General features: G+C 36.8%; 1 protein-coding gene across 1 annotated transcript in view; it reads left to right on the top strand.

Annotated features, from left to right (window-relative positions):
* Positions 1 to 26,687, top strand: part of fgf22 (fibroblast growth factor 22) — a 27,951-nt gene extending 1,264 nt beyond the window's left edge. The window contains exons 1-3 of the mRNA XM_027169691.2: positions 1 to 103; positions 23,122 to 23,225; positions 24,607 to 26,687. The exon at positions 1 to 103 is cut by the window's left edge and continues 1,264 nt beyond it. Of these exons, the coding sequence (XP_027025492.1) occupies positions 1 to 103; positions 23,122 to 23,225; positions 24,607 to 24,801 (402 nt within the window). The 3' untranslated portion in view covers positions 24,802 to 26,687. The remainder of the gene's footprint in view (positions 104 to 23,121; positions 23,226 to 24,606) is intronic.
* The last annotated feature ends 752 nt before the right edge of the window (positions 26,688 to 27,439 follow it).

A 27,439-nucleotide genomic window follows, 5' to 3' on the forward strand; every position in this document is an offset into this window, starting at 1 on the left:
GGTGACGTTCGGCTACGCCGCCTATATTCCGCAAACAAGTTCTTCCTCTGCATCGACAAAACAGGCAAGGTGGATGGCACACGGCGCAAAAACTATCCTGACAGTGAGTACGCAGTAGCGTCTTTTCCTCTCAGTCTACTACAAAGGGTGTGGGCTTATTATAAATCAGCCTTCGTTTTTATTGCATGCATTTTCTTTTTATGGCTTTTTTTATCACTTGGGATTCCTCTGCCTTTGCTCGGGTCAACAGATTTTACCTTCAGTTAATTTAGGGTCATGGTGCAAGGCATTGCTAGATATTTTTGGAATAGTCATTAAAAAGCCATGTTTACAACAGAATATGTTTTGAATACTGAAAAAATAAAAGGATAAGTTGTGTGATGGCTGGACATGAATACAAAAGCAGGAAGTAAGAATATTTCTTATAGTATATTAGCCATTCATTTTTCTGCATTCTGCATAAAAGCGTGGGTTGATAGCATATGTTATGACTTGTATAACACAGTACATTTTAGCACTCTAATATTTTATCGATATTTCATGATTATAACTTTCCCCTTTTTTAAAATCAAGTCAACAACTTAGTCGTATTTCACAACATGTCTTGGGACAAATTACCCAAATTTTGCCCACAAATTTCCCACAGTGTTGTCACTGAGCTTGCATGCTTCTACCTACTCGAAGCCATGCATGACTTACCACATATATTTCTCAGCAACTGGAGATTTGACAATATGAGATCATGTCAAGACAACTTTGGCTTTTAACGGTCATGAGACTAACACATTGTAGTGGTTTGGGGGTCTGACCTTAGTTTGACCAAAGTCTTACTTTGTGTGTTTATATGTGTTGCTGAGTACCCTTTTTGCAAACAGTGTGAATCATCTCTTCCAGACCAGTCACTCCAGCTGGGAGCACAGCTTTGCTCTGTTGGTGTGCAGCTGTCCAGATTCAATAGAATTACACAGAATTGCAAGTGACTCTCATTGCATGATACTAAGTGTGGGACAATGAGGCAACACGTGACAAGCAACATGACTTGATAGACTTCAGAATTCAGGATAAGGTTCAGAAAAAACATGTAGACATTCATGTGACAGTAAAAGAAATCATAAAATTATAGCTTTGGGATACTTTAATCATGCCTGGTCATTTCTGCAGTCAGTCGTGTTTTGTTATTCCTCATTCCCATGAGGAATGCCTGTCACCAACAGTTGCTTTCCAAAACTGTGGATTTTCTCAGTTTTTGGTTTCCAGGGCTCTGTCAGGTTTGCTTAGATGTTGCGCATGGGTTTGGTGAGGTGAAATAGTGCAGTCCTCCAATGCAATTTCCACGTTCATTTACTAACTATACTCTCATTTCCTGCACCGAAATTTCAAAAGTGCCCCTTGAGTAGTCAGGGCCTCCTTTGCCATGATATAATAAATCTTGCGCAATTCATGAATTGTTCTCATTGGTGTTAGAAGAAAAAAATACTAGAATTATTCTTCATAATACTTCCTAGCAAAATGCCTAAGATTATTTGGTCATTTTACAGAGAATGCAACGTGAGGTCAATCAAGCATGTTCATAATGAATAAAATGAAACTGTTGAGCAAAGAGTAGCTAAACATAAATCTGGACATATCTGATGTGTATTAATAATGCAGCAAAACACCTTATACTGTACCTTAATATACAGTACAACAGACTTGAATGAGACATTGTGTAGGTGTATTCTCATTTACAGATCCTATATCTTATTTCTTACAAATTCGCTAGTGCAGTACGCACGGGTGGAGAGTGCTGGTAAAGGTGCTATCCACCTTCGTCCTCGGCATAGCCCCCGTGATCTGTCAACATGCTGCCCTAGACGAAACAGGGGACATTCGTGCCCACCCCTGGGCCTACTCACTTTTTCCCTTTTTCCAGCCCCCGCTCCCGACTGCTCAGGTGCAAAAACAGTCGGAATTAGTCAACGAGCCCTCGGCTAATTGAGGTTGGAAAATATTGTATCAATCCCAGTGGAGTGGAACAGCAGAGGGGAAGATGCAGACCCACGAATTCAAAGAAAAAGGAAAACAGAGAGAGAGAGAGAGAGAGAGAGAGAGAGAGAGAGAGAGAGAGAGAGAGAGAGAGAGAGAGAGAGAGAGAGAGAGAGAGAGAGAGAGAAGAACACAGGTTTAAAATGTAGAAAAGGTAGAATGAAAGAAGAGACAGGAGAGATGGAGGTTTTTGTGGGATTTGATAGTAAGCCAGAGCTTCTTTTATGTCAGAGAACTGTTGTGAATGGAACAGTACCCATCTAGACTAACACTGGCAGTCTGAGCTGAATTAAAACCTGGCAATGAGTTGAAGCAAACACTTTTTTTTTCTTTTTTTCTCAAGTGTTCTGGTTTTAGCACTTGTTTGTTGCCATGTCTATTTTAGGAAAGTTCTAGTTTAGCAGTTCTAAAAGGCAGAACACTGACTCTGAGAAACAAACGCCCGGCTTTGGAATACCTTTGTCTCGGCTATAATTCCTGAATTTTGGCTTGGTCAGAAGTTTTGAAGTACAAATTGGTTTAGCAATGAATAGTTGAGATAAAGCAATTACAAGGTTGATGGACAATCTGTACGAATCAGAGAAGGATTTCACGATAAAGTGGTTATTGGTTGTCCAATTGTTCTGTACAGAACATAAAACCTGGCAATGGGGAGATTTGAAGAGATTGTTCGGTAAACAAGAGATTTTTGAGAAACACTGATCATAAACTCTGTTCTGTCCTCTGTCCTCTGGTCAAGGGATGAAACAGCTAAAAAGCTTTACTTTTGTTCAAATGTTGTGTTGCAGATTGTTTAGTTCTGCATAGAGGGGGGAAGCACACACACCTTATCCACAATTATTTTCTCCAACAGCAGTCCATTTGGAAGAATTTGTTTAGCCAAAGTTGTTTTTCTTTTCATTATTCATGTCACAGGTACTTATGAAATATTGGTGGTAGGCAGGGCCAGTTTGCACAATCTTTTTTTTCCCTCTTAAATGGGACTTTAAAAGGACACACTGTTAAAGTCTTGGGTGTGTGGCTAAAGACATCAAATGTTTGATTCGGGTCCAGGTGGTGACACTGCGCTTAGAGCTGTGGAAATAAAGTCATGTAACCGGCATAATCAGAAAAGTCACTTGTGTTAAAATATGCTCACTTTTCTGTGTGCCAGGCCCTGTGCCTTCACCCTCTCTCTCTCTCTCTCTCTCTCTCTCTCTCTCTCTCTCTCTCTCTCTCTCTCTCTCTCTCTCTCTCGCCTCTGTTTCAGCCGTATTTCCAGGACTTGTGTCATGTTTACCAAGTTGTTTCCCCGTCGTAGTTCTGCATCTCTCTTTACATGCTACTCTTTTCCTTTGCTGTGATTTCATAGGCGTGTTGCGCTTGGCCCCAAGTCACAGGAAGAAAATCATCCAGCCGTTCTGAATATATTGTGGATTTATTTAAAACATATTTCAAGAAGCAAGACTGTCAGTCTACTGAGGCATGGACAAGCCACAGAAGGGAGATTGTACACTACTAATGCTGGCATATACTGTAGGAACTTTAGCAGTCACCAGAGGTGAAAAGGAATGTATATAGTAGTTATATTCATTATTTTGGCTCAAACAGGTCAGATGAATCTTATTTTCTGGAAGAATGTGTTTTAACATGCATTAAATTACTCATGTCCATTAACAAAGTGTGTCTCAGATTCACAGACTCATGAATTCAACACAGAAATGACAGTAATGATGGGAAATACTTCACTTGTAATTTAGTGGTCAAGTATTGTATTTTGATGGACAGGATTGAGGCTACATACTGTATAGGCATATGCGAGGATTTTATACAACTTTCCATTGATTCAATCAGAGAAGTCGATATTGGTATTGTAACTTCATACTGCCATATAGCAGAACAGCATTATTTGTTGACACGTTGATTTTGGAACAGTTCTCTTACAGCCTGGTCTTGCTATTTCACACCAATCCCAAATGTCTGAGAAAAAATAGCATTCCTATTTAGCACCATTATGACCTTTGCATAAGATGTAAGTAATAACCTTAATATAGTGAGGTAGGTAGCCATTCCACAAGCTAGTCAGTCTAATGTGTGGCCCTTGTATACAACTGATATAGGCTGCTTTCTTAGGCTGTGTTCAAGGTGTAGTTGCCATGTGTAATTCCCCACTTACAACTAGTAATATCCACTAAAATTCCCTTAACAAAGAAATTTCCATTCAACTTGGGATGGTCAAATCAACAGAGGCATTTTTTAAATATAAAAATCACATTAATATACATTTACATTTACATACGCCTTATCCAGGGCGACGTACATAAGTACATATGTATCTCTCTCATTGGATACATTAATGCTGGTTCACTAGGTTGCATACTTAAGATACCATGAGTTTAAAACATTAAATGATACACAGGCACAGTATTTGTATATATCTTTATTGATATTGTATATATCTTTATTAATTGACCACACTAATCAAAGTTTTGAGAAGGAAATCATTAACATTAGTTATCTTAGCTGGTTCGATTTTTGCTAAGCTATTCACTAGTGTCTGCTGTGGTTGCTGTACGGCAATTTCAGTCCAAAATGTTGCACTGCTCACTACAATAAAACAGTATCAGTACAGTATGTATACAGTATTAGTAACCACTCCTAGCTGTAACTATAAAAGTGCTTTTCATGAGCTTTATATGGTGTCAGCACAAACAAAAGCTACACTTTCCTAGAGCAGCCATGTTTTTGCCCCCAATTTTTACAATTTAATGCAAATTAACGCTTACAACACCATGACTGCAGCATTTCAGTTTTTAGCCTTATAAGGACAGGAAAACCAGCTTTTTCATCATTTCAAGTGTAAGGACAGTTTGGAAAGGTGTAACAATACTACTAGATTTACAGTCTGAATCATATTACCATCAGTAGTAATTATAAAAACTGGTGGATTTCATTTTTTGCACTAATGCTAAAGTAAAATATTTAAAAACTCAGCATTAAAATGTTTTGTAAAGTATTCAATTTGACAGAGGAGATAAAGACTACTCTGATGTTTAGATTCAGGTTTATCTGTCAGGTGCACTCCAGTTTTAAATTGTAGAGCTCCTATGCAAAATGTGTAAACGTTAAATCTAATAGGCATTAAAACAAAAACTGCCAGAAAGAAAAACACTGAGAGTCTACTCGAGATTGTGGTACTCATTGAGCAGCATGCCAGGTTATTCCATCCACTTCTCTAAAATCTTAGAATGTTGCTTACTTTAAGTCTAAAGAGAGTTCCTGGCCATATGGTGCCAACAAGATGGAGAAAACTGCCTATTTAATCCTTTCAAACAGGGACATTGGGTCCAACTATAGTGGGAAAATTCACAAAGTTCATCTCTTGCCAGTTGTTCTTGGCACTGAATCGGGACAAGGGAGAAACATGAAAGACACACACACACACACACACACACACACACACACACACACACACACACACACACACACACACACACACACACACACACACACATACACAAACTTGTAGGAGAGGTGTGGCAATAATATTTAAATTAATATAACCTCTACTAACTAAGAGCCAAGTTTGATACCATGAATAAACACAAAAGTCGCATTTACCAGTTTTTTTCACGTGTATCGTCGGCCTTTGGCTTCATACTCAATTGTACTGGGTTCATCAATATGTTTATTAAGTCTGACTTTGAATCCAGATGGCTTTCTTTTCTGCTTAATATACTGAGTACTAAATACACCCAGCTGTCTTTACCAGTAATGAATGAAATATCATATGCAACATCAGGGGGTCAGAGCAAGCTGTGCATTGAAGGAAAAATTTACATGTTTAAAAGGCTAGGCAAGCCATTCTTAGCTTTGCTGTTTCAATCAGCTTCGGTATTATAATCAGCTACAAAAACATAAATTTTATATATAGTTATGTTTCTGTGAGCCCACATATCTGACAGAGGTGCTAAGAATAACTGGGATCATGTACCCATACATTATTTGCAATAAATACTGCTTGCAGCTATCTTCCATAAAAGTGTTTGACTAAACATTGTGAGAATCTGTGATGATTCTAAATAATAATAATAATAATAATAATAATAATAATAATAATAATAATAATAATAATAATAATAATAAAAACCTTTACTCCAGTTACATATGGAGGTCACATTCTATTACGCTCAACTGATCCACCATGGGTTGGGTTATCACCTAGATAACACATGCTGATAACCCAGATAAGTAACCGACTCACCTTAGGATTCTCTGGAAAGATTTTGGAGATGATGATGTTTGAAGCACGTGAGGAAAGTGCACTATAATGTATTGATACCAGTGGTGCAGAATTTAGAACTGGTCAATCTCTAAGTATTGCACAAGCAAGAAACCGCCCTCATAGGGGGTCTGAGCATCCAGCCCTATGCGACTATGGTACTGACTTCCAGGAAGTTCAGTCTAAGTAGAACCATAATTCATGCATCAGAGAACGCTCTGCATGTTTGCCTTTAGTCTTTTAAACACTCCAATGGATATTTGGTTGGTTTACAAAATTAGGTAATATCACCAAAATTGCGTTTTTGTCTAAGGACAGAAAACTGATGTTCTTCTCCTGAATGTGAATGGATGTTTGAGTAGCTTTTCTTTTGAACTGTAGGCTCTAGTTTTTCAATCAAACCTCTGTCCATGAGGGAAGACATTTCTTGGGTCAACAACCCTTGATGGGGTCAGATATTTTTAAGGTCTGGTGCTCTGAGAACATTTGAGGCCATGCACAGGACTGTAGTTTGTATTTTCTGAATCAGTGTCTAATATCCACTAAATGAACTAGCTAAAAATAAACTAGCTAGCTAACCCTGCCTGCCCAGTGCTGCTTCTAGCAATAGCTAGCAATACAAGCAAATCACTTATTTGTTATGACTCCTGGGTCTGAAGCCCAGCATGTTTATTAAACCTGTGATCGAGTTAAAAGATGGGTACTTGGAATGCCGAACTCAAATTTTAAAAGAATGATACCTAATAGGGTTGCTGCATTCTGACTGGGGCTGCTTAAAGTGCGAATGCGCAAAACACACATATCTAAATTCTGCCCAAATACATATAATTTATGGACATGTACACAACCACTGAAATAATTCTATAGTAGAGAGGGTATTACTCCACTACACCAACAATGTTTTAAAGCTAAAAGGTGACATTTAATGAAAACTGATCCAAGACCAATTTTCTTTCCCCTCAATGAAAAGTCATTAGCACTGTTATTCTAATGTTTTTATGCAGGATGTAAAACAACTATTAATTAGATCAGTTGGGAATCTATGGCTAAGCTTACTCATGCAGCACCATATGCTGACTAACATCTGCCAAAAGAAACATTGTCGTTCTTTCTGCTTGCTGAGGCTAAATGAGCGAGAGCAGACAGGCGCTGACAGTCTCAGCCTCACTGTGTCAAGACCGAGGTACTGGCAGCATCTCTTTAGAATGCTCTGTGGGAATTTTAGGAGCTCTGAATTGATCTTTTGATAAAGACGTGCATTAACCCAGACAGTACAGTATTTTTTGGAAGCTGATTTCTCAGGACTACTGGGGATTCCCTTGTATTTGCTTTTGAGATTTCTGAGTTGCAGGTCCTCAGACCTACTGAACAAACTGAGCCTAACTGAGATGATAGTGTGAACTAGTGATTCACTGTAAGCTTCCAAGAGAAGAGTGCTGAAAGTGTGAAGGTTTGTTACACCCATAAATCCTAAGCTTTAACATGCATGAAATGGCATACATGAGGCATGTTCGTCAGACTTTTCCTCGATATACTGTAGGAAGTAAAGCATTTTTTTTACCCACAGCCATAAACCTACTGAACTCTACACTACACCACTAGGACCCAGCTGTCTCACAAATACCTCACTGTCTGTAATCACCTTGCGCTTCTGCTCCACCCCATATACTCTGTAACATCTTCTCTACATAATTATAAATGTATATAACTGAAAATTCTTTGCTCACCCTAGGTTACATCTATCTATCTATCTATCTATCTATCTATCTATCTATCTATCTATCTATCTATCTATCTATCTATCTATCTATCTATCTATCTATCTATCTATCTATCTATCTATCTATCTATCTATCTATCTATCAAACTTATGCTCAATTCAAATGATCATGCAAAATGGCACCATTGAAACCAAGCCACAAATTCATTGCTGACTAAGAACAAATATGACATTACAGATCTCAGATGGCCAAATGATAATAAGAAGGAGGCACACCCATGTCCCAGGCGTTCACATTTCAGCCAGGATTGCATGGATATTCAGCTGATTAAGCTATAAAAGGGCACAAAAGGCACCTATAAAAAAGTATGAGTCATAGCAGGCATATATAAAAATATCTCTAAAGCCACATAATAGAGATTTCACAGCTCAAATGAAATACTAAGCAATCAGTAGATTAGTATATAGTATAATATATAGTATAAATATATCAGTATACAATATATACAATGATCATTTATGCCACAATGATGTCCCATGTCATCACCATGATGTGCCATGTCTGATGTCTTGAAATATTGTTTGTACAGCCAACAATTAAGCAGCATATTCCTTTTTGACAAAAATTTGAATATATCTATGAATTTGATTCACAGTATTTTTTTCCTTTAAAAATAAAACTGTATCCATGGGAAGAGACAGGCCTGTTTACCACAGCAATTCATAAGGATCTTTGCCCAGCTGTCTTACCCACTTATCCATGTTCATAAATATTATGTAGGGAGGTTATAAAATAGTTCAGAATATGCAATATAACTTCTTTATAGCTTCCTAAGGTGCTAGTACAAACAGGGCTGACCAGACAGCATGAGGCTTGTATTAAACGTAACCATGACCTGTTGAGATCGACAAACAGAGTTTGTCTTCAAGGAATCTATTAAGTTGCTTGCGTACCTGTCTGAGACTACAATAGCACAGTAATTGATTCTCAGAACTACCAACTTCTCCGTCTAAATGATACCTAATACTTTGACACTCGATACAATGACTTCATCGTTTGCAACTAAGGTAAAAGGATGTTCGGTGACAAAAGGTATATATCAGTACTGTATAATTTATGGAATGCCGTGAAAACTGTTACACACACTTTACTAGCCTTTTCCTGCATAGCTAATTACCTCAAAAAGTGTCTATACTGAGGATTAATTTTGTCTGGTACATGAAATATAATAGTTTGTCTTAAAAAGTAACAAACAAAAATAAAGTATCAAACAAAATCTCTAATGACGTACTGAGAAAATTAAAGATTAAGTGTGCTGTAACAATAAAAGGCTTTGAATGTGAAAGACGTCCCAAAGACGTCCCAAAGTCGTCCCAAAGTCGTTTGGCAACAGCCAGTTATTTCATCTAGAAAAGTAACACAGATTAAAACGTCTGCAGTCTTCTACAGCAAAGAGTTCTCACTTGACTTCACTGTTTGGATGAGCAGCTCACAGTCACCCCCTGTAGAGGATAGGGTTAAGGTCAAGGCCTGTGTCACTGCTGAAGACATTTGACAGGTCTGACAGGTGGCTGATGGTACTGTTGTGTCATCTGTCACCCCCCTGTCATTTCAATACTGCAGAATAGAGACCGTCCTGTGTCTGGTCAGCCGAGTGTAACATCCTAGACCTTGCTCTGCTGCTCTTCCCTTCTTGTATATCTGGAGCTGTTTTTTTTTTTTTTTTAGGATTTAAGATTTTAGAATAATAAAGGAAGAAAGAGTGATGTAATTTATGATAATCTCGTTTGTGGCTTCAAAGTTGACCAGTTTAGAATTAGCATGTCATGTTATGCCATCTGGTCACTGCAGTAACAATGTGGTCCCTAAATGTGAACTCCCCCTGGCCCTTTTGAAAGCTGCTAGAAACAAACAAATCTCATCAAATCTGTCTGGAAATGTCATAGCCACTTTTTAAAGAAAAGTTTCTATTTTGGGCCTGAATTCTGTCTGCTAAAGAATCATTCAGTGTCACATAGATGCAGGCAAAATAGACCACAGTTTCTTTAACCTCTTTCACCTCAAGTGAGAACCTCCTCTAGACCTCCTTAAGTGTGGGATTGGAAGACAAGTGATTTTTGGTTATTTATTGTACGACAGAATTTGCAGTGATTAATGACTAAGCTCTATTCAAAGAGTCATTCCAGCAGGATATGTTTATTTAAAGGCAACTCAAGTAAGGTTACACACATTGTTTATGGATGCAAACATAGACAAAGCTCTCCACCCTGCTCAGGCTTATATAACAGCATTCATCCAGAGTTACCACAGCCATCGTAACTGTTATGAGGCACTTTTCACAACACCGATAAGATTACCACCCTTGTAATCAGTTTACGCACAGTGCAGATCAGATTCCCTTAAGATCACCTCCAGAGCATTACAAATCCCTGTCTTTCTTCTGCAGTTCAGGAAGTCCCTGGATGAATGCAGACTGATTGTTAGAGTGAAATTAATTAATTAATTGTAAGAGTGTATAAATCTGACCGAGAGGAAAATTATGACCTCTGACTCCGGAAACCATTGATTGAAAAGTGGAATTTTTATCTGGCTCTTCTAATTGAGACTCCCTAGGCTCAGTGAGTGTCCCCTTAATCGATAGCCTCAACAGGGGGTATGTTTATGGGTTTTTTTAGTTTTTCTATTATTAGAAAAGCTTTGCTTAGAAGAGTTAATTAGATTACCTGAGAATTCAGTAATTATATGTAGGTAATAGGGTAGTAACAATGTGTGTGGCAAAACCTTATCGATATTTGTTGTACTGTTATTATATTTGTACCTGGCTCTGATATTGTCTAACAAGTTCAGTTGGTTCTATTCACCAGTACATGATGCATATTACATGATTTTAGCTCTAAATTTTCCCACTAATCTTAGAACTCAGTGACTACCCACCCCAGCTCGATGATTACTCTCACAGAAACTACCAGCAAAATTTTTAAACATGTTTGTATTTCCTTGCTGGTGAAGGTACATCTTGGATTTCATTTTCCAATGAAGGTACCTCGTGCAGCCACTGTTGCATGAAGTTCTGAACAACAATATTTTTTGAATTATAAAGGTCATGAAATCAAGGAGATCTAATGTTTCCTGTCGATATTGGCTTGTTCATTCATTGTCATTTTAAGACAGGACTACTGCAACTGCAACTGTCTGGTCAGGCTTCTGTATGACCATGTGCATGGATGGGTCGATATATAAACCATGCTAATGCTCAACTTGTTTTTAACCTCCACAAGTCTCCTACACCACTTCATTGCTGTGTTTCCTGCAATGGCTTCGTGTAGCTGCCTGCATCAGATTTTAAACACTGATGCTTGCCTACAAAGCTAAAATGGACCAGCAGCCACCTACAATAAAAACTCTTATCATACGTACCCTGTGCTGTACAATGCTGATTCTAAGCTTCTAGCGTGGCTTGACTGGACACACTATCCTTAAGGATACAAGAAATGGATCATGGATAAAGACTCTTCTCTGTCCTGGCAGTCAGGAGGTGGAATGAATTTCCCCTGGCTGTAAGAACAGCTGAGTCACTAATAGTCTTCACCATACACTTGACTTACAAATTCTATTATCAAGGAATAAATAAAGAAATCTTTTGTCTTGTGTGTTTTTTCATGTTGTACTAACATTCTCCAATAAACTATTAGCTTGATGGTATTCTTAGTCTATATAAGGCAGTGAAAAGAGTGAAGGTGAGAGGGTCCTAGGTTTTGAGTGGTTCTGCCTTTTTGTCCTCGTCTGACCCCTGCCTCTGTGCCTCTCACCTGGCCTATCTGTGTGTGCGTGTATTTGTGCGTATATGTGTGTTCAGGGGGTAACGGGATACCTGTCACTGCCACTAATGGCCTTTTGAAGGACCTGGCTAATCCCCGGAGCCTGCATTCAGCAAGGCATAAAGGGGGAACGGGGATCAGGGCAGGCCCCTGAAACCGTACAAGCAGCGGATTGTGTGAGCAGGAACGTCACCCAAGTGTGCAGCAGTGTGAGAAAGGAGCACAAAGAGTCCCGCTGCCAGCGGTGCCAGGTCACGCTGCCCTAATTACTCGCCTAATTTATACAAAACGTCATTTGAAATGTACCATTTTCTAAGCAAAACTGATGACCTCTGAACAAGCAGCATAAAATCACAGTGATCGCTACCTTACTGGAGAATGTAATAAGTTCAGGTAAGGAATACGGTGATAGACATGGAGATGGAAAGTTTGACAGTGTCAGCATTAAAAGCAGTTTCCAATCCGGAACACTTTGGTGTATTGACTATTCCTTTCACTGACATGACAGCTTGAGTGAATGTGACAAATGTTTTAATAAATTGTAACATGATGAAGGACAAAAAAAGAAATAGAAACTGAGTCTTAGACAGGTGTTCCATATTATGGCCCGACGACATTTATTAGTTAGGACAGAATGCTCTGCAAAGCTGTTCAAATTTACTGAGTGTGACACTGTCCAAAAAGTTTGCCTTTAAAAAATCACCATAGGCTGTAAATTCCACAAAGATAAAAGTTGGATCATAGGTTTTATTCTACGTCAAGACTGGATGTTGCATATTATTAAATCTGACATAGTCCAGCAGGGAACTTAAATAGCATAATCTCCTTAAGATGTGCTTAGTGAATATTATTTTAATTCTAATAAGAATTGGGGCAGTGGTGGCTCAAGTGGTTAAGGCTCTGGGAGGATCAGGGTTCAAGCCCCAGCACTGGCAAGCTTCCACTGTTGGGCCGTTAAACAAGACCCTTAACTCTCTGCTCCAGGGGTGCTGTATCATACAGTAGCTGCCCCTGCGCCCCAACCCCAACTTCCTTAGTTGGGATATGCGAAGAAAAGTATCCCACTGTGTTGTAAAGTATGTGTAGCGATAATGTAAGCTTGAAATGATGCATCCCAGTGTCTAGTGGAGTTACTGTTACCACACCAAAGTTGGTTATTTATCAGTATCCCTTTTATAACACCAGACCAATTTGCCAAAGATTAAAAATGTTAAATTTCTCATTAATTAGAGAACATGACATGCTTTCATGTTGCTCCTTTACAGCACCAAGCATAAAGCATACAATTTCCAAGTCTCAGAGAATACGCATTTATTATGGAACAAATAATAATAATAATAATAATAATAATAATAATAATAATAATAATAATAATAATAATAATAATATTTTAGAGACAACAAGAATTTGGGACAGAGAGAAATAAACAGGCTCATAATCACAGAACATACTCTTTTTTCCTTAATTATTGCCTTAAACCCTTTTCTTTCTGAAGCCTGTGACAGAATTAGTGTATATTAATTGCAGTAGGATATGAGAAGAATATCATAAAATAATTAACATCCACATTAAAAAAGAATTTAATATTACAATTTTTCAAAACCTCATATATCATGTTTGTTTATACCACATTTAGTATTTGATTTTGTCAAAAAACAGCTTTACAGCAAAATATCAATTCAAGAAATGAATTATACATTTTAAATATATCCCTTATGAGTAAGCACAAGGTGACAATGGCAAGGGAGAAGCCATCAGGAAGAAACCTTGAGATCCATGTGTTATGAAAAAACCTTGAGACCCATGGGTTATGAAAAAACCTTGAGACCCATGGGTTATGAAAAAATACATATGAAAAAATACATCTTGTTTGAGACATAAAAATAAACGTTATTTTACTTATTTTTCAGTAAATTGAACAGTTGTAAACTTTGGGACTCTATTGAGTATTTTAACAGTACAAATGGCAGTGCATTACAAAATGTAAAAAAAAAAAAGTTTAAACGTAGAACTCAGTGAAGAATCAAGGAACCCTTAGCTACCTTTATGAACCACCAAGAAAAATATTTTTCTAAGAATGTGACCCATTGTGACCCATTTCACTTAGGTAAAAATGCCTACATTCCCTTTCTACATGAGCCACAATCTCACACACGAGTTCACTTCCTCTCACCTTTACTTTCACTAACATTATTCTTGGTTGGCTTCTGTAAACAGCATAAATTAAAACATCATTAATTATGAGAATTTGTGTTTATTAGTGCTGTGGGGTGTCATAAGCCTATATTGTAATCATTGTTAGTTTTGAAGAATTACCTCATTTGAGGAATTGAAAGTGAGACCAACCCATAGCAACTGAGGTACAGTCAATATTGTGTTTGTGTAAACCAGGATGAGTAAAAAAGTCATATGTTAATGTTCACATCGGAGTAAAAAAAAAATGTTTATGGATGTGTGTGGTGGGGGATGTAGGAATATATGACAGGTTTAACTTGTGGGGACATTTGGCTGGTCCCCAAGAAAACGGCAGCTTTTAAATAAATAAATAAATAAATAAATAAATAAATAAATAAATAAATAAATAAGCCAAAAGGTTTCCTAATGGTTACTTAGGTAAAGGTTACAGTTTAAGCTAACCTTTACAGTTAAAGTTACAATTTAAGTCTATCTGCATTAATAATGATGTCAGTCGAAGGTTCTCAAAAGGATAGTAAAATATATGTGTGTGTGTGTGTGTCTGTGTGTGTGTGTGTGTGTGTGTACAGCAAGACATGTCTCATAGCCTGTTGGTGGGATAAATGAATCTCACTCGACTACAGAGGCTTTGAGAATGATGCCTGTACAGAAACGCAAGTTTTTTCCTCACAGCTCACCCTGTCTACGTCTCTGCGGAAAACTCCGAGCTACTCATAAGAACCATTTTTACGGAGTTGTACATTTCATCAACTTCAGCAAACCTCTTGATGGAAAATCATATGTGTGGAAAAAAGTGTCTAAAAAACACATTTCTCATGTAAATAGTATGATTTAGCTTTTTGAGCAGGTAGAACTGGTAGAAGTGGGAATAGCACAAAGTAAAATATTGTACTGACATAAGCTCCTGGTAAAGTTTATAGAAAGTGTTAGACATTACAAATGCTGTACATTATTGGTAAAATACTATTACAATATTGATGATTTTCATTTTTGTCATCTCTTCATTAGTGACAACTTACACTAGGCTAATGTACAGTAACAAAGCATCATGTGCTATAGATCGTTCATCAATGTTATTAGCAAAACAGAACACTGGACACCAGTATTGGTACTTATGTATCCTAGCATTAGAGTTGCAGGCCTAGAAGCTAGAAAGGTTTCTGCAAATATTACCTCGGAGTTTGTGTGTCAAGCCAGTTGAGGACATTACGGAACATCTTTTTTTATCACTGCCCCCTGGCAGGATAGAGCAAGCTTCACTTAACAACGTCGCCATTCACCTGCTCATTGTCACCAGCCATGATGATGTCAGCATAAACCCAGTTCATTCACAGAGATCATGCTATCATGTTGCAGGTTCACAAGCTTGAATACCAAGTGTTTCTCAGCACCTCAGCAGCAGGAATGCTGCCATTATGGATGTGATATATCAGACTGTGATATAGGAAAGCTTTGATGACATAATACATGACCTATAGACAGATAAGAAACAGTTTAGTCAAATAAATTAAGCACACAATATTCCTCTTGTTCAAATAAGACAAGATGAGTTTACAACTGCTAGTTTAGCATCATGGCTAAATTGCACATCTAGATTATCTGTAAATATGAGTAACAGTATTAAGAGCAACCAGCTGAGGGATTCATGCTTAGTTTATTATTTCACATTTGTTTACTGTGCATTGATTCTTTTCCACTCTTTGATAAGAAATTTAACAATAAATTTATCTATTAAAAATGACAAAGCAATGGGGTCCTGCAAATGGAGTTACACAATCATATAAGAAATTGTATTGCAAAGGAGTATGTATCAGAAATTAATTATGATTTTGCACTGAAACAAAACAAAAAATTGCACCAGATTTACAAAAATTTCAGCAAAGCTATTGCTAAGCACATTGACACTCAATAAGTTAGAAAAAAAGTAAAAAGATCCAAAAAGAGCACATCCAATGACATCTTAGCAGCTTAGCTTTCAGTACACATTTAAATATATTATATATTTATTTTAGATAGTTTTTTTCTTCATTATGAATGAAATGACTGTTATTTATAAAAGCCTTGTTAAATGTTTGGTGCATTTAAATTAAATAAACTATTTAAAATTACCTTATGATTTAAGTTACCTTATGATTTGAATTTAGTCAAAATAGTTGTAGGACATAAACATTTTGACAGGCTAATTAGATTTTCATGAACACTACATTTCTTGCATAAAATCTGCAAAAGACATCTGTTATTGTTAATGAGTGCCAGTGCTCTCAAGTCCCCAAGAACCTTGAAACAGTCTCATGAGTCGGCTGTTCCTAGTGGTAACTGGTGTGGCCTTTTTATGATGTGAGATCTCACCACACACAGGCCGAGACAGGAGCCAGATCGAAAGCACATCCGCGGAGGCAGATCAGATCAAAGGTCCTGGTCATGGCCATTAGGGCCAGAAGAGAGGAACCCGACATGAAAAGCCTGTGTTTTGAAAGGGAAGCAAAGAAGAGAAAGAGAAGGAGCAGAGAAAAAAACAACAGTGCCCTCTCTTAGCAAACTGTGAAATAATTGAAAAGGTACGTCAATCAAGGGCATGCATACCGTTGGAACCGAGAGATTCCCAGGCTTTTTTAGAGGGGGCAACAGGCCAGGGAGAGATGCTGAAGGGGGCGACCTGCGAAATTAAAGACCTCCAGGCAAGTTGGGAAAAGCTAGAGAAACTCTGCCCAATCTTTCACCCGGTCTACCCCCTCCTTCCCTTTTAATTGAGGTGGGAGGAACCTTGGTCTTGGCAACAAAAGCCGGGTCATTAATAAGTCCTTGTCGGCTTCCAGATCTCAGGTAGGTAGCAAAGACCTATTCGGAGCAAAGGGCCAGTTGAAGGAAACATAATTTTATGACCCCCCTGACCCCTGTAACCCCCCTACTACCACCACCACCAAGACCTTCTTACTACTATGTACAACTCTTAGCCCTCCCCTTCTCCTTATTCAACTATACATTTGACAAAAGAAACCCAGTGAGAATTCTCTTTACTCCCCCGCTTCTCTTTCTACCTACTTTCAAGGTCAAAAAAAGACCCAATGATCTGAAGATGGGCTTTCTTCCAAAAAACTCTACAGACTGGGGGGCTGAAAGAGAAGATTGAATGCAAAGACAAAACGAATAAAGAAGACTAAGCACAGGACTTGTTCCATGCTTTGAGAAATCCCATGCAAGATCAGAAAATGTCTGGTCCACAGTTGACTAAGCAGAAGCAAGGATTTGCTTAATTGACAGTTTTGGCTAAAAGGTTAAAAGAGCACAGACACACAAAATGACCTTTTTGAACGATCTTTGGCATTGCAAACTTAAAGCATAGGTTACAATGCTTTTTCCCTCTTGCTCATAATGCAGTTTAAGATGGATTAGGTTGGCCAGAGCAGAGATTAAAGATGTACAGGTTTAAGAATTAAAGTTCCATCTGGCATGATAAAAGGGTTTTATTATCTATTCCTTCAGGGGATTTCTTATGGTTATACATTGAATCACTTATAACACCTGTTTAGGCACAGAAGAACTTTCCAAAGCAGCAAATACCCAGGAGTGGGTTAAGCATTTTTCAAAATTTGGTGGAAGTGGTGAAACAAACCCAGCATTATAAAGTTCATATGTTTATTTCTAAATTTGTATAGTTATTAGCTGCTTTGACTAACATTTAAACTGAATGGGTTTAACCTCAAGAACTAAAAACAAGAAACTTGTCACTTAGACCATGTGTTCTGTTGGTGGAAAGTTCTGGAGTAAAATGTTCTTTGGCTGTAATAGTTTATTTTGCAGTTTAAAGGAATCCTTGGCTGCAAAAGAACTTTTGTCTAAAATGTTTTTAAAAAAGTTCTAAAATTTATGACTAAATGAAGCTGGCTGAGGTCTGCAATGTTTGTTTAATCCTGCTTTCCATCCTTTTCCATAAGATGGTACTAATACATAAGTGGTACCAAGTGGTACAATTTCTTGAAAATTTACATGAAAACAAAAAATAATCAAGTAGATATGTGGATTCTCTGGGTTGCATGCTGTAAAAGCATGGTGTGATTGATGGTGTAATAGACATATTTTCAACTTCAGCTAGTATAATGGCCTCGAGTGCATTCAACATCATTTTCAAAGAAAATTAATCTTAGTATTAATATCCTACTATCCTGCTTTTACAGATCCCCAATTTAATTTTTTGTTTAGTCTTCAAGAATCTCAGAGTATGACTCATTTTTCTTGAAACATCCTAAAGCTAATCCATAAGATGTCAATTAAATGCCAATGAGGAGAGATCTTGACTCCCGGGGCTCATACCTAATTATAGACATTAGGAGTAGCAGCACTTTCAGGCACCAGTATTTTTTTCTCGACTGGCTCAGTCCTCATAAACTCATTTTGAACCCCAGTCATCTGGAACACTGTCAAAGAGGATTACAAGCTGTACACATGTTTCTACCACATGATGCTTGCAACACCCTACGGAAACATAAACAGGAAAAAACACACACGGGTCTTCAAAGCACGGGCATTTCTAATGGAGATGATGAGTTGGCTCTGCAGCTGGTCAAAGCTACCTGCATGACCTGCCAGTCTGGTTTCAAGCTGTGACTGGGCTTCCTTCACCCGCAGGTCAAAGAAAAAAGCCGCTCGATTTGTTTATTCACTTTCTTTCTTTACCTGAAGAGGGTGATGTCTATTACTGGCATGCGTACACAGGACACTTGACTGAGCTTCTTTTTCATCTGTTCAGAGTCATTATCACAATTGAAGCCAGTAACCATTTAAGATTAAGTGTTTAAGAAATGATACAGTATTCCCGAACAAAACATGGAACAAAACATGTGTTGCTATGAGAAAATAATATGAAAATAATTAACCATGGGGTGGTTTTACATTATTGTTACTTTTAATGTTATCACCTCAAAGTTGGAATAAACAACTGTAAGAAGTGTTGTTCTTGAAAAATATTTCAAGAACAACACTTCTTACAGTTGTTTACTCCTCTTAGACAGCAATTTCCCAATGAATACCATTTTATTTATTCAAGAATGACACATCATACATTTTATACATTTATAGCTAATGTTGTGGAACTTCCAATAAACACATTATTTACTTTGCGCTTTAAAGGTTAAGCTGGTCTTCTATGTTAGAATTTTGAGCTGATGAAATAATTTCTTTGGGTATACAGGCTGTGCCATGTCCAGAACAAGCTTTCCACATTTGGCTAATGTTCTGTTTGGAGAATTACTTTTATTCAGGTTGAATCACAGGTTGTTCAAAGATTCTTTGGAAAGTTACATGTCTTTTTTGTATCCTAAAGAAAGCACTCTGTTCTAGAGTTCTTGTAAGGTGTTTAAAAAGGATTGTAACCAAGACCCTTTAATTGCTAACCATTTTTAATAGTGTCATTTTTACTATGGTTTGACTATCTAACCTAACACCCATTGCTAGAGAAACTATGCTTGTAAGAGTTTGATGTGAATTTCTGATGTGAGATTAGCAACCAGCGATTGGCCAGTGAGAGTTTGTACAGTCTGTTGAAGATTAATTTTGTGAGCTTTAAACACCATTAAACTATTCATTTTGGAACATGCTATTATATATTATATCTATTAACACATATAATATGACTGATGGTAGGGCAAGATGTTTCTAGTAAAAAGAAGGACTAACAAACTGTTCAGCTGTATGCACTATTAGGCATGACATGATTAAACTGATAACACTTTTTTATTCATATTTTCTAATTGTTTGTGCCTGCATGCATCTGTCCAGCAGTCCCTCCCTCTGTGATTTACCTTTTCACGAGATTTCAAGTAGGAATGCTTTAATCTTTATGTTATTTATATGGATGTATCTTTGCAACCAACAGATGACCTGATTAGGTTTTGGAATTGATCTAAATTGGATCAAGGTCACAGTAAGGTCATATTTCCAAAATAGTTATTCTTTAGTAGCTCCCTTAAGGCTTACAGAATATTTTATTTTATGGGTATTTGAGGCATACAAATGAGTAACAATAAGTTAATATCAATAAGTTGATTATATATACAGTATATCTGTTTTCCAAATATAAAAATATACACTGTTAAGAATTCTACTTAAGAAGTATGTAGACAAGGTTAACTGTGACAAGAATATCAATGTCTCTTAATTATGCTTCCATTAGTTTATGCTCCATCATCGTTTCCAGCTACACTCCAACTGTAAAGAACTCTGTCATCTACAAGGCATCTGTGCCGGCAGTTTATTTTTTTTTCACATTCTGTGTCAACAGTTATGGATAAAATTCCCAGAAGATCAGCAGTTTCTTAAATAATCATGCTCAAAATGTCTGGAAGCAAAATCATGACATAGTCAAAGTCACTAAGATCACACTTCAGCTATTTTAATGTTTGATTTGAAGATTAACTGAAGCGCTTGACTGAAGCTCTATGTGCATGATATACTGTAATGTATGAACAGAGGTGCATCCAGAATAATCGAATACTGTTTCATAGGTACTACAGTACAACATCGATTTAACAATTTACTGAAGCGTTGTTAAACAATTAAGGTTTAACCAAAAAAAAAATAATAATAAAGATTTAATACCTATAGCACTGACACTCAAAAAGAGCTGACGTGCTGCCTTCTGCCATTTTTGATTCTGACAGCTCTTCTCTGAAAGTCCCATTGCTTTATGCAGGGATTTTTTTATGAATACTAAGAATTCAGACATGCTACTCCTTTAACATACTGTTTTTCACCTACTGTTTCCTAGGGTAGTGTGGATAATCAGATGTAGCACAGGTGTACAGGTTCACTGAAGCATTGAATAGCAATAATGGCTAACACCAAACATAGTTCTAATGCTTGTTTTTTAAGTGGGTCTGATTGCATCCAGTCCAGCATATTGAGTAGGTGTTATAAGCAGATGTTTCAATATTAATATTAATCTAGGCAGTGGAATGTGTTTGACCCAAAGGTCTTAGGTGTAACAGATATACAGTCATGTGAAAAAATTACGACACCCCAAGGAAACCTGTATTTTTTTAAATAGTTAAACATATGGACATTTTATCTTTATTTTACCAATATTGGAAGATACAAGTAATATGACTAAACAAATAAAATCGATACATGATCTACTGTATAAAATGTAATTTCCTGTGAGGAAAAAGTAAGGACCACATATATTTGAACTTAAAATGTATAAAATAGGTGCAAATTATTAGAAAATTGTTACAGAGCATTTTAAAGAAGGTTTGCCTTATTTAACCTCAGATATTTAGTTTGTTTTGCTTTTAATTGTTGAAGTGAGAGGTATCACAATGGTTAGATCCAAAGAGCTCTCTGAGGCATTCAGAAAGAAGATCGTTGATGCTTATGAGTCTGTAGGAATATAAAGGAATATAAAAAAGATCTTAAAAGAATATATAATCAGCACTGCCTGGTTATTGAAGAATTATTTACAAGTAGAGAAGATTTAAATCTACTGCCAACATGGCCAGGTCAGGCCATCCAAGCAAATTCACCCCAAGAGCAGATGGCAAGATGCTTAAAGAAGTCTCCAAAAACCCTAAAACATCATCACGGGACCTACAACAATGCTTTCATTATCAATCAGAAAGAGACCAGAGAACAACTGTAATTACTATGTGCAAGGAGGAAACATTTGCTGTCTAAGAAAACACAGAGACAAAGTCCAAGACTTCTGTAATAATGTGCTTTGGACAGATGAGTCTAAAACTGAATTAGCTGGACACCATAACAGAGGGAATGTTTGGCATGAAATACCAAGTACAGCATTTCAACAAAAGAACCTCATACCAACTGTGAAACATGGAGGTGGAGGGTGGTGGTTTGGAGATGCTTTGCTGCAGCAGGACCTGGCCGGCTCATCATCATAGAATCCACTATGAATTCTACATTGTATCAGAAGGTGCTTGAAGAACATCTGAGACCATCTGTCAAAAAATTGAAGCTGAAATGGAACTGGATCTTGAAACATGACAAAAACACACCAGTAAATCCACCAAGGACTAAAAACTGAGAATTCTGGAATGGCCAAGTCAAAACCCAGATGTAAATACTATTCTCACGGCTGAAATATCACACATTAAGGAGTGGTGTCCTCACATTTTCCACAAAAATTCCACAACCTTTTTTGTTGTTAACAAGCAATTAAATCACTTTACATCTATAGGTACCAATCAAAACAAGATCAGAAATTGACATGTTGACATTTCTTAGAAATAAGAACTTAATATTTAATGGGGTGTCCTAATTTTTCACGTCTGTAATCTAATGGCTTAATGCCTTCAACCAGAGCAGACTCTAAAGCCCTTAAGTTGTAACTGGTTCAGGTCCTGCATTTGCTGCCTGCAATTCCTAACTGGCACTGGGTCAACATCTCATTCAGCACCTTGATGTGATTCTGTGTTTACAGTCCAGTGCCAGCAGCTGATTTGTCTGTGTCATTTCCTCTCACAACCCACAGCAGAGACTGAATGTTTCCTAGGGTGTTTTGGCTTCTTTGTTTTTAAAGTAACAGCATTTCGGTTACAGGGATTATCCGGACAGATAGCATGATGCATCAGGGTTCCTTTGTAGGTGAAAACTTGAAATAATGTTAAGAAGAGAGCCTCCCGTACAGTAATCAGATCCCATTCAGATGTTGATGGACAAGCACTGAGGTTTGTAGTTGCCATCTGCTTTATCATCTTGATCTGGCTCTAGTTTTAAAATAAAATAAGATTACCAAAGGACATGGACAATGTGCTCTGATAAATGATGAAATAACTTGCCAGTGTTCATAAGCTCAGCATAATGCATTTAAAGGTTTTATTTATTCCCACGTAACAGTGAATCTATGCATGTCACTATAAATATAGGATAATGGTGGCTCTCAGCTGCAGGTACACAAGAAGACATTTACCTGAAATAATTAAAAAAAAAAAAGGGCTATTGTTGCTTGTCGTGCTTTTTCAACTCCTGGCAAAGAAATATTCTTAGCACACATGGATGGCTGTTTTTCTAATCGCTAATGATAGACTATTTTGACGGCTAAACTTTCCTTTTTCTACCCTATGCCTCTCTTTTCTGTTTTCTTCTCCAGGTCTGATGGAAATCCGATCTGTTAGTGTGGGAGTTGTCGCCATCAAATCTGTCAGCACCGGCCTGTACTTAGCTATGTCCAAAAAAGGCACACTTTTTGGATCGGTAGGTACATCTTCAATGGTTTTACAAGACATTCTGTAAGGGCTGTATGAGAACTAACAAAATATTTAGAGCAATGGTATATGGTGTACTTTGCAATATGGAACCTTCTATTGCTTGAAGTGAAAATAATATTTACCTTCATCCACACCTGGATGTGGTTGATTTCTGTCCTAGCCCAAAAGAAAAATGAACCTAGCAGTAATTGTCACTGAATTGCCGCTGAACCAGCCAGAAAATAAGCACACTGACCTAAATCCCATTTAACTGAGCTCAGTGAGCTGCCTGAGGTTTACAAGAACTCCTTGAGGGCTCCTGCTGCTCACACTCCTGTTCCTGTGAACCCTGTGCGTGCCATCAGACAGTTGTTTGTGCCCTGTTTAATGAGTGTGTGGTGCCTGAGCACTTTAAGCGCTCTATGAGACCATCTCAGCATGACAATCAGTCACCCAACAAGAATAAGTCAGCCTTTCAGATAGCTCAAGTCTTAAAGCACAAAAACAAACAATCCATGTAGCACGAAAACGTCTGATTTCATCCCTGTTTGAATCTCAACCTAATGACTATTAATCACAACACTCACTCAGGAGCTGATCTTATCTAAGTGCAGGCAGCAGGACGGCGCTGATAACATCCCTGGCGGAAACCTGAACCACATTGTCATTGTGCCATCTCTTTTTCTCAGGATAAGAGCTCTATCCAGCCGTAGCAAAGGAGCAAAATAGCACTGTAGTAGGGGTGTAACGTAATACGCAATAATCTGTAGCTGTTTAGTGTATCTCTATTCAGATTTTGGAACTGACAGAACTGATTGTAATTCTGGCTCTGATACTTCCTCCACTTCGGCTACATCACAACAGATAACGTGGGACTTTTTTTTTGTCACACAATTTTAGTTTTTTCGCTTGAATCTGCCTGTGATTAATAAATTAATTATTCATTTATTTCCCAACATAAACGTAAACAAGCTAGTAGCCCAATTTAACACCCTGCAACACTGATCAGGCAATTACTAAGGATGAATCCTGTGAAAAATGTTCACATATGCATGATCACATACTTGCTCAAATTGTCACATTATTTTTCCTCATTTTAAGCATACATTCTTAAGAAGAAAGATGATCTGCAAATACAGTAAGAAATGTAGGCTTGAGATGATTGATGCTTAAAAAGGATCTAGAAGTGATATTATTACACTTTATTGTAATCATATAATAGAAATACTAGATTTATTCAGGATCTTGTTATATCCAAGATGCTTTCGCTCGTTAAAATGTGGGTAGAAATGCTGCAGTTTCAGATCAGTGTTGAAATCAGCTTCAGATGTCTTCTCATTAGTCTGAAAATGAGCATAGTTCTTATTTCTCTTTTCTTTTTTTTCTAGGGAAGATATAGCCCAAGCTGCAAGTTTAAGGAGCGCATCGAGGAGAACGGCTACAATACGTACGCATCCCTGCGCTGGAAGCACGGCGGCAGACAGATGTTTGTGTCGCTGAATGGTCGAGGGAAGCCACGGAGGGGCCATAAAGCGCGACGGAGACACCCTTCCACTCACTTCCTCCCAATGCTCCCAACATAGCTGAAATCTCTAATTAGCCTTATTATTATTATTATTAATGTCATACACATATATAGCTGTATATGTATGTTTGCAGAGGATTATTTCTACGTAATCTTTTGGTATTGTCACATAGTATATTAACTTATTCCTCCATCCCTGTTAGCTTAAAGCCTAATAAAGCTTTTGTAAGGTGTTTAATATTATACATAAGCAATTACCTTCCATAATTATGTTTCAGCTGGAGAAGCTAAGCATTTATAACATCTCTAACCAGCGGTTGTAAAATACATTATCACATTTACCTAAACAGGAATAGACTAGTAGGTAAAATTTCAGAAACAAAACTTCCCCAATCACATATAACGGAAATATAATAGAAAACTATTTGTGTTATAACAATTGTGTCTATGGATTTGAGAAAACCTTTTTCAAGCTGTTTGCATATGTTCAGATGTGTATTTTTATGCCAGGTGTGTAAATATGAGTGGAATTGCTTCTAACATATTTGCTTCAATCAAACTACACTTAGATTAATCAATGTTACATAGAACCTTTTTCTCTATTAAGGAAACCTTAACTGTTATAGGTAGAAGACAAAAATTAGGACTTCACTTTCTTCAATTTCATTCAGGTATTTGAATATAAATTTTGTATATTTGAACTATATTCACATCACATTAAATTAAATTCCTCTTTTTTTCAGTGGCGTATGTAATATGTTATTATTATTTTTTTTTATTTCTTTTTTTTTCTTTTCCCAATTTTTATTAAACACTTTACAATAGCAGGACATGAATAATCATGCACTTAGACTTGAGAAAAAAAACTAAACTTAAGAAGCGCTAAACTTAACTATGACCTGAGTCTTATGAATTCCTGTGTAAATAATTACCAGAAGTTGTTCATTAGTTAACGTGTTCTATTTTTTGTATACAGTAAGAAAGAATATGAATTATACAAGCATCATTTAAAACTGCTTATAGAATCTTCCATTTTTTTCCAATTAAGTGTGTAAACAAACACTGTATGGTACTGGATTACTTCCATAATTTACATGGATCCTCCTTATCGAACATAGAAAGACGCATTAATAATAAACACAAAAAATTTAATCTCAACCCATTTTTGCTTCATTCTCACTCCATTTCTCTTCAAATCACATATTTTGTGTTATCTGAGTGACTCGGGCCCGGGGCTTTGCTCCTTTGCTCCTTTACAGTAGTGTCTGCTAAATGAAGGAATGCTGCAATGGATGGGCAAATAGATGGGTTGAGATGAAATTGCTGGTGTCATTATTGCAGCTTTCAGACGTGAAATCATAAGCCTCACTAAGAAGTTAAAGGTAGCTGATCTTTAGTTTGTGATTAGTAAATGTCTTAACGCAACATTATTTAATTTTTAGGTATAATGAAGAATAAATTCTGCTGTTAGTGCAGGATTATTCATGTACTGTTATTTCTTTGTTTTGTGCTTGTTAACCATGCGATTTACTTACAAACATATCATTCAAAATTACAGCTTATGGTTTTGAGAAAAAGCTTGTTTTGAAAATGGTTTGAAATATAAAAAAGAAATTTGAACCATAAAAGCAAATCACAGAAATGCAGGTGAAGTGTTTTGCATTTCCAACCTGTTTTAATCACATTTCCACCAAGACCAAGTAAGCTACATCTCTTTTTTTTCTTCTTTATTCCACAGCAATATCCAAATTCCTGTTAAGCAGCTCTCCATAGAAATTTAAGATTAGCCAAGACAAGGCAGATCAGTTTCTTTGTTTAATCATGCACTGTTTTCTGGATGATTCATATTTGGTCCAATTTATATAAACTCTATTATTTTAGTTTATTAAAAAAATTATTATTATTTTAGGCAAATCTTTTGCAAGTTTTATTATGTAAATCTCTTAAATACCCAACCAAATAGTTTTTTTTATTTAATTTGATGTGTTTATATTTCAAATATACAAACAATATTTTAATACAAATACTTATCTCAGTGTACAAGCTCCACATTTCTAAGAATCATTTTAAATCAAATGCTAGGATTTTTAACCATCCGAACAAAAACTGGAGGAACGTAGAGTGATATCAAGACTAACCACATAACACATACATGGATTGTCTAGATCTTGAGTTACTCTGTAATGTCAAGTTTTCTTTTTGTAACACACCTGATTAAACTGATCTGGCCTAATAATGAGATTTTAAACTAGAGCAGGTGCTTTAGGAGCAGGAAAAACACTAATCAGTACTGTATTATATTCACTGTTCACTTTTCTTGAAGGACTCTTGCTGGAATGATAGAGATCAAACCCAAACACTGTTTCAAACCTTTACACACAATGAATCATCTCTTACATAATGGACTGGATCGACAGCTTGTGTACTGGACTATTTCTCTAAAGGACAGTTTAACCGTGTTTAAATCACACCAACATTTCCCTCACAACCTGTTGCAAATGCAGCAATTAATATATATATATATATATATATATATATATATATATATATATATATATATATATATATATATATATATTTAGATTTCAACGTTTTACATTCTTGAGTTTAGGGGTGGTTTTCCTGTCAATCGTTTGTCTTTCCAAACTGCTGGTCTGGTCCATGAATTACCGTCTTCATGCCGTAAACCACAAGGT

Source organism: Tachysurus fulvidraco, chromosome 2 (genome assembly GCF_022655615.1).
Source record: "Tachysurus fulvidraco isolate hzauxx_2018 chromosome 2, HZAU_PFXX_2.0, whole genome shotgun sequence".
NCBI classification, from domain to species: Eukaryota; Metazoa; Chordata; class Actinopteri; order Siluriformes; family Bagridae; genus Tachysurus; species Tachysurus fulvidraco.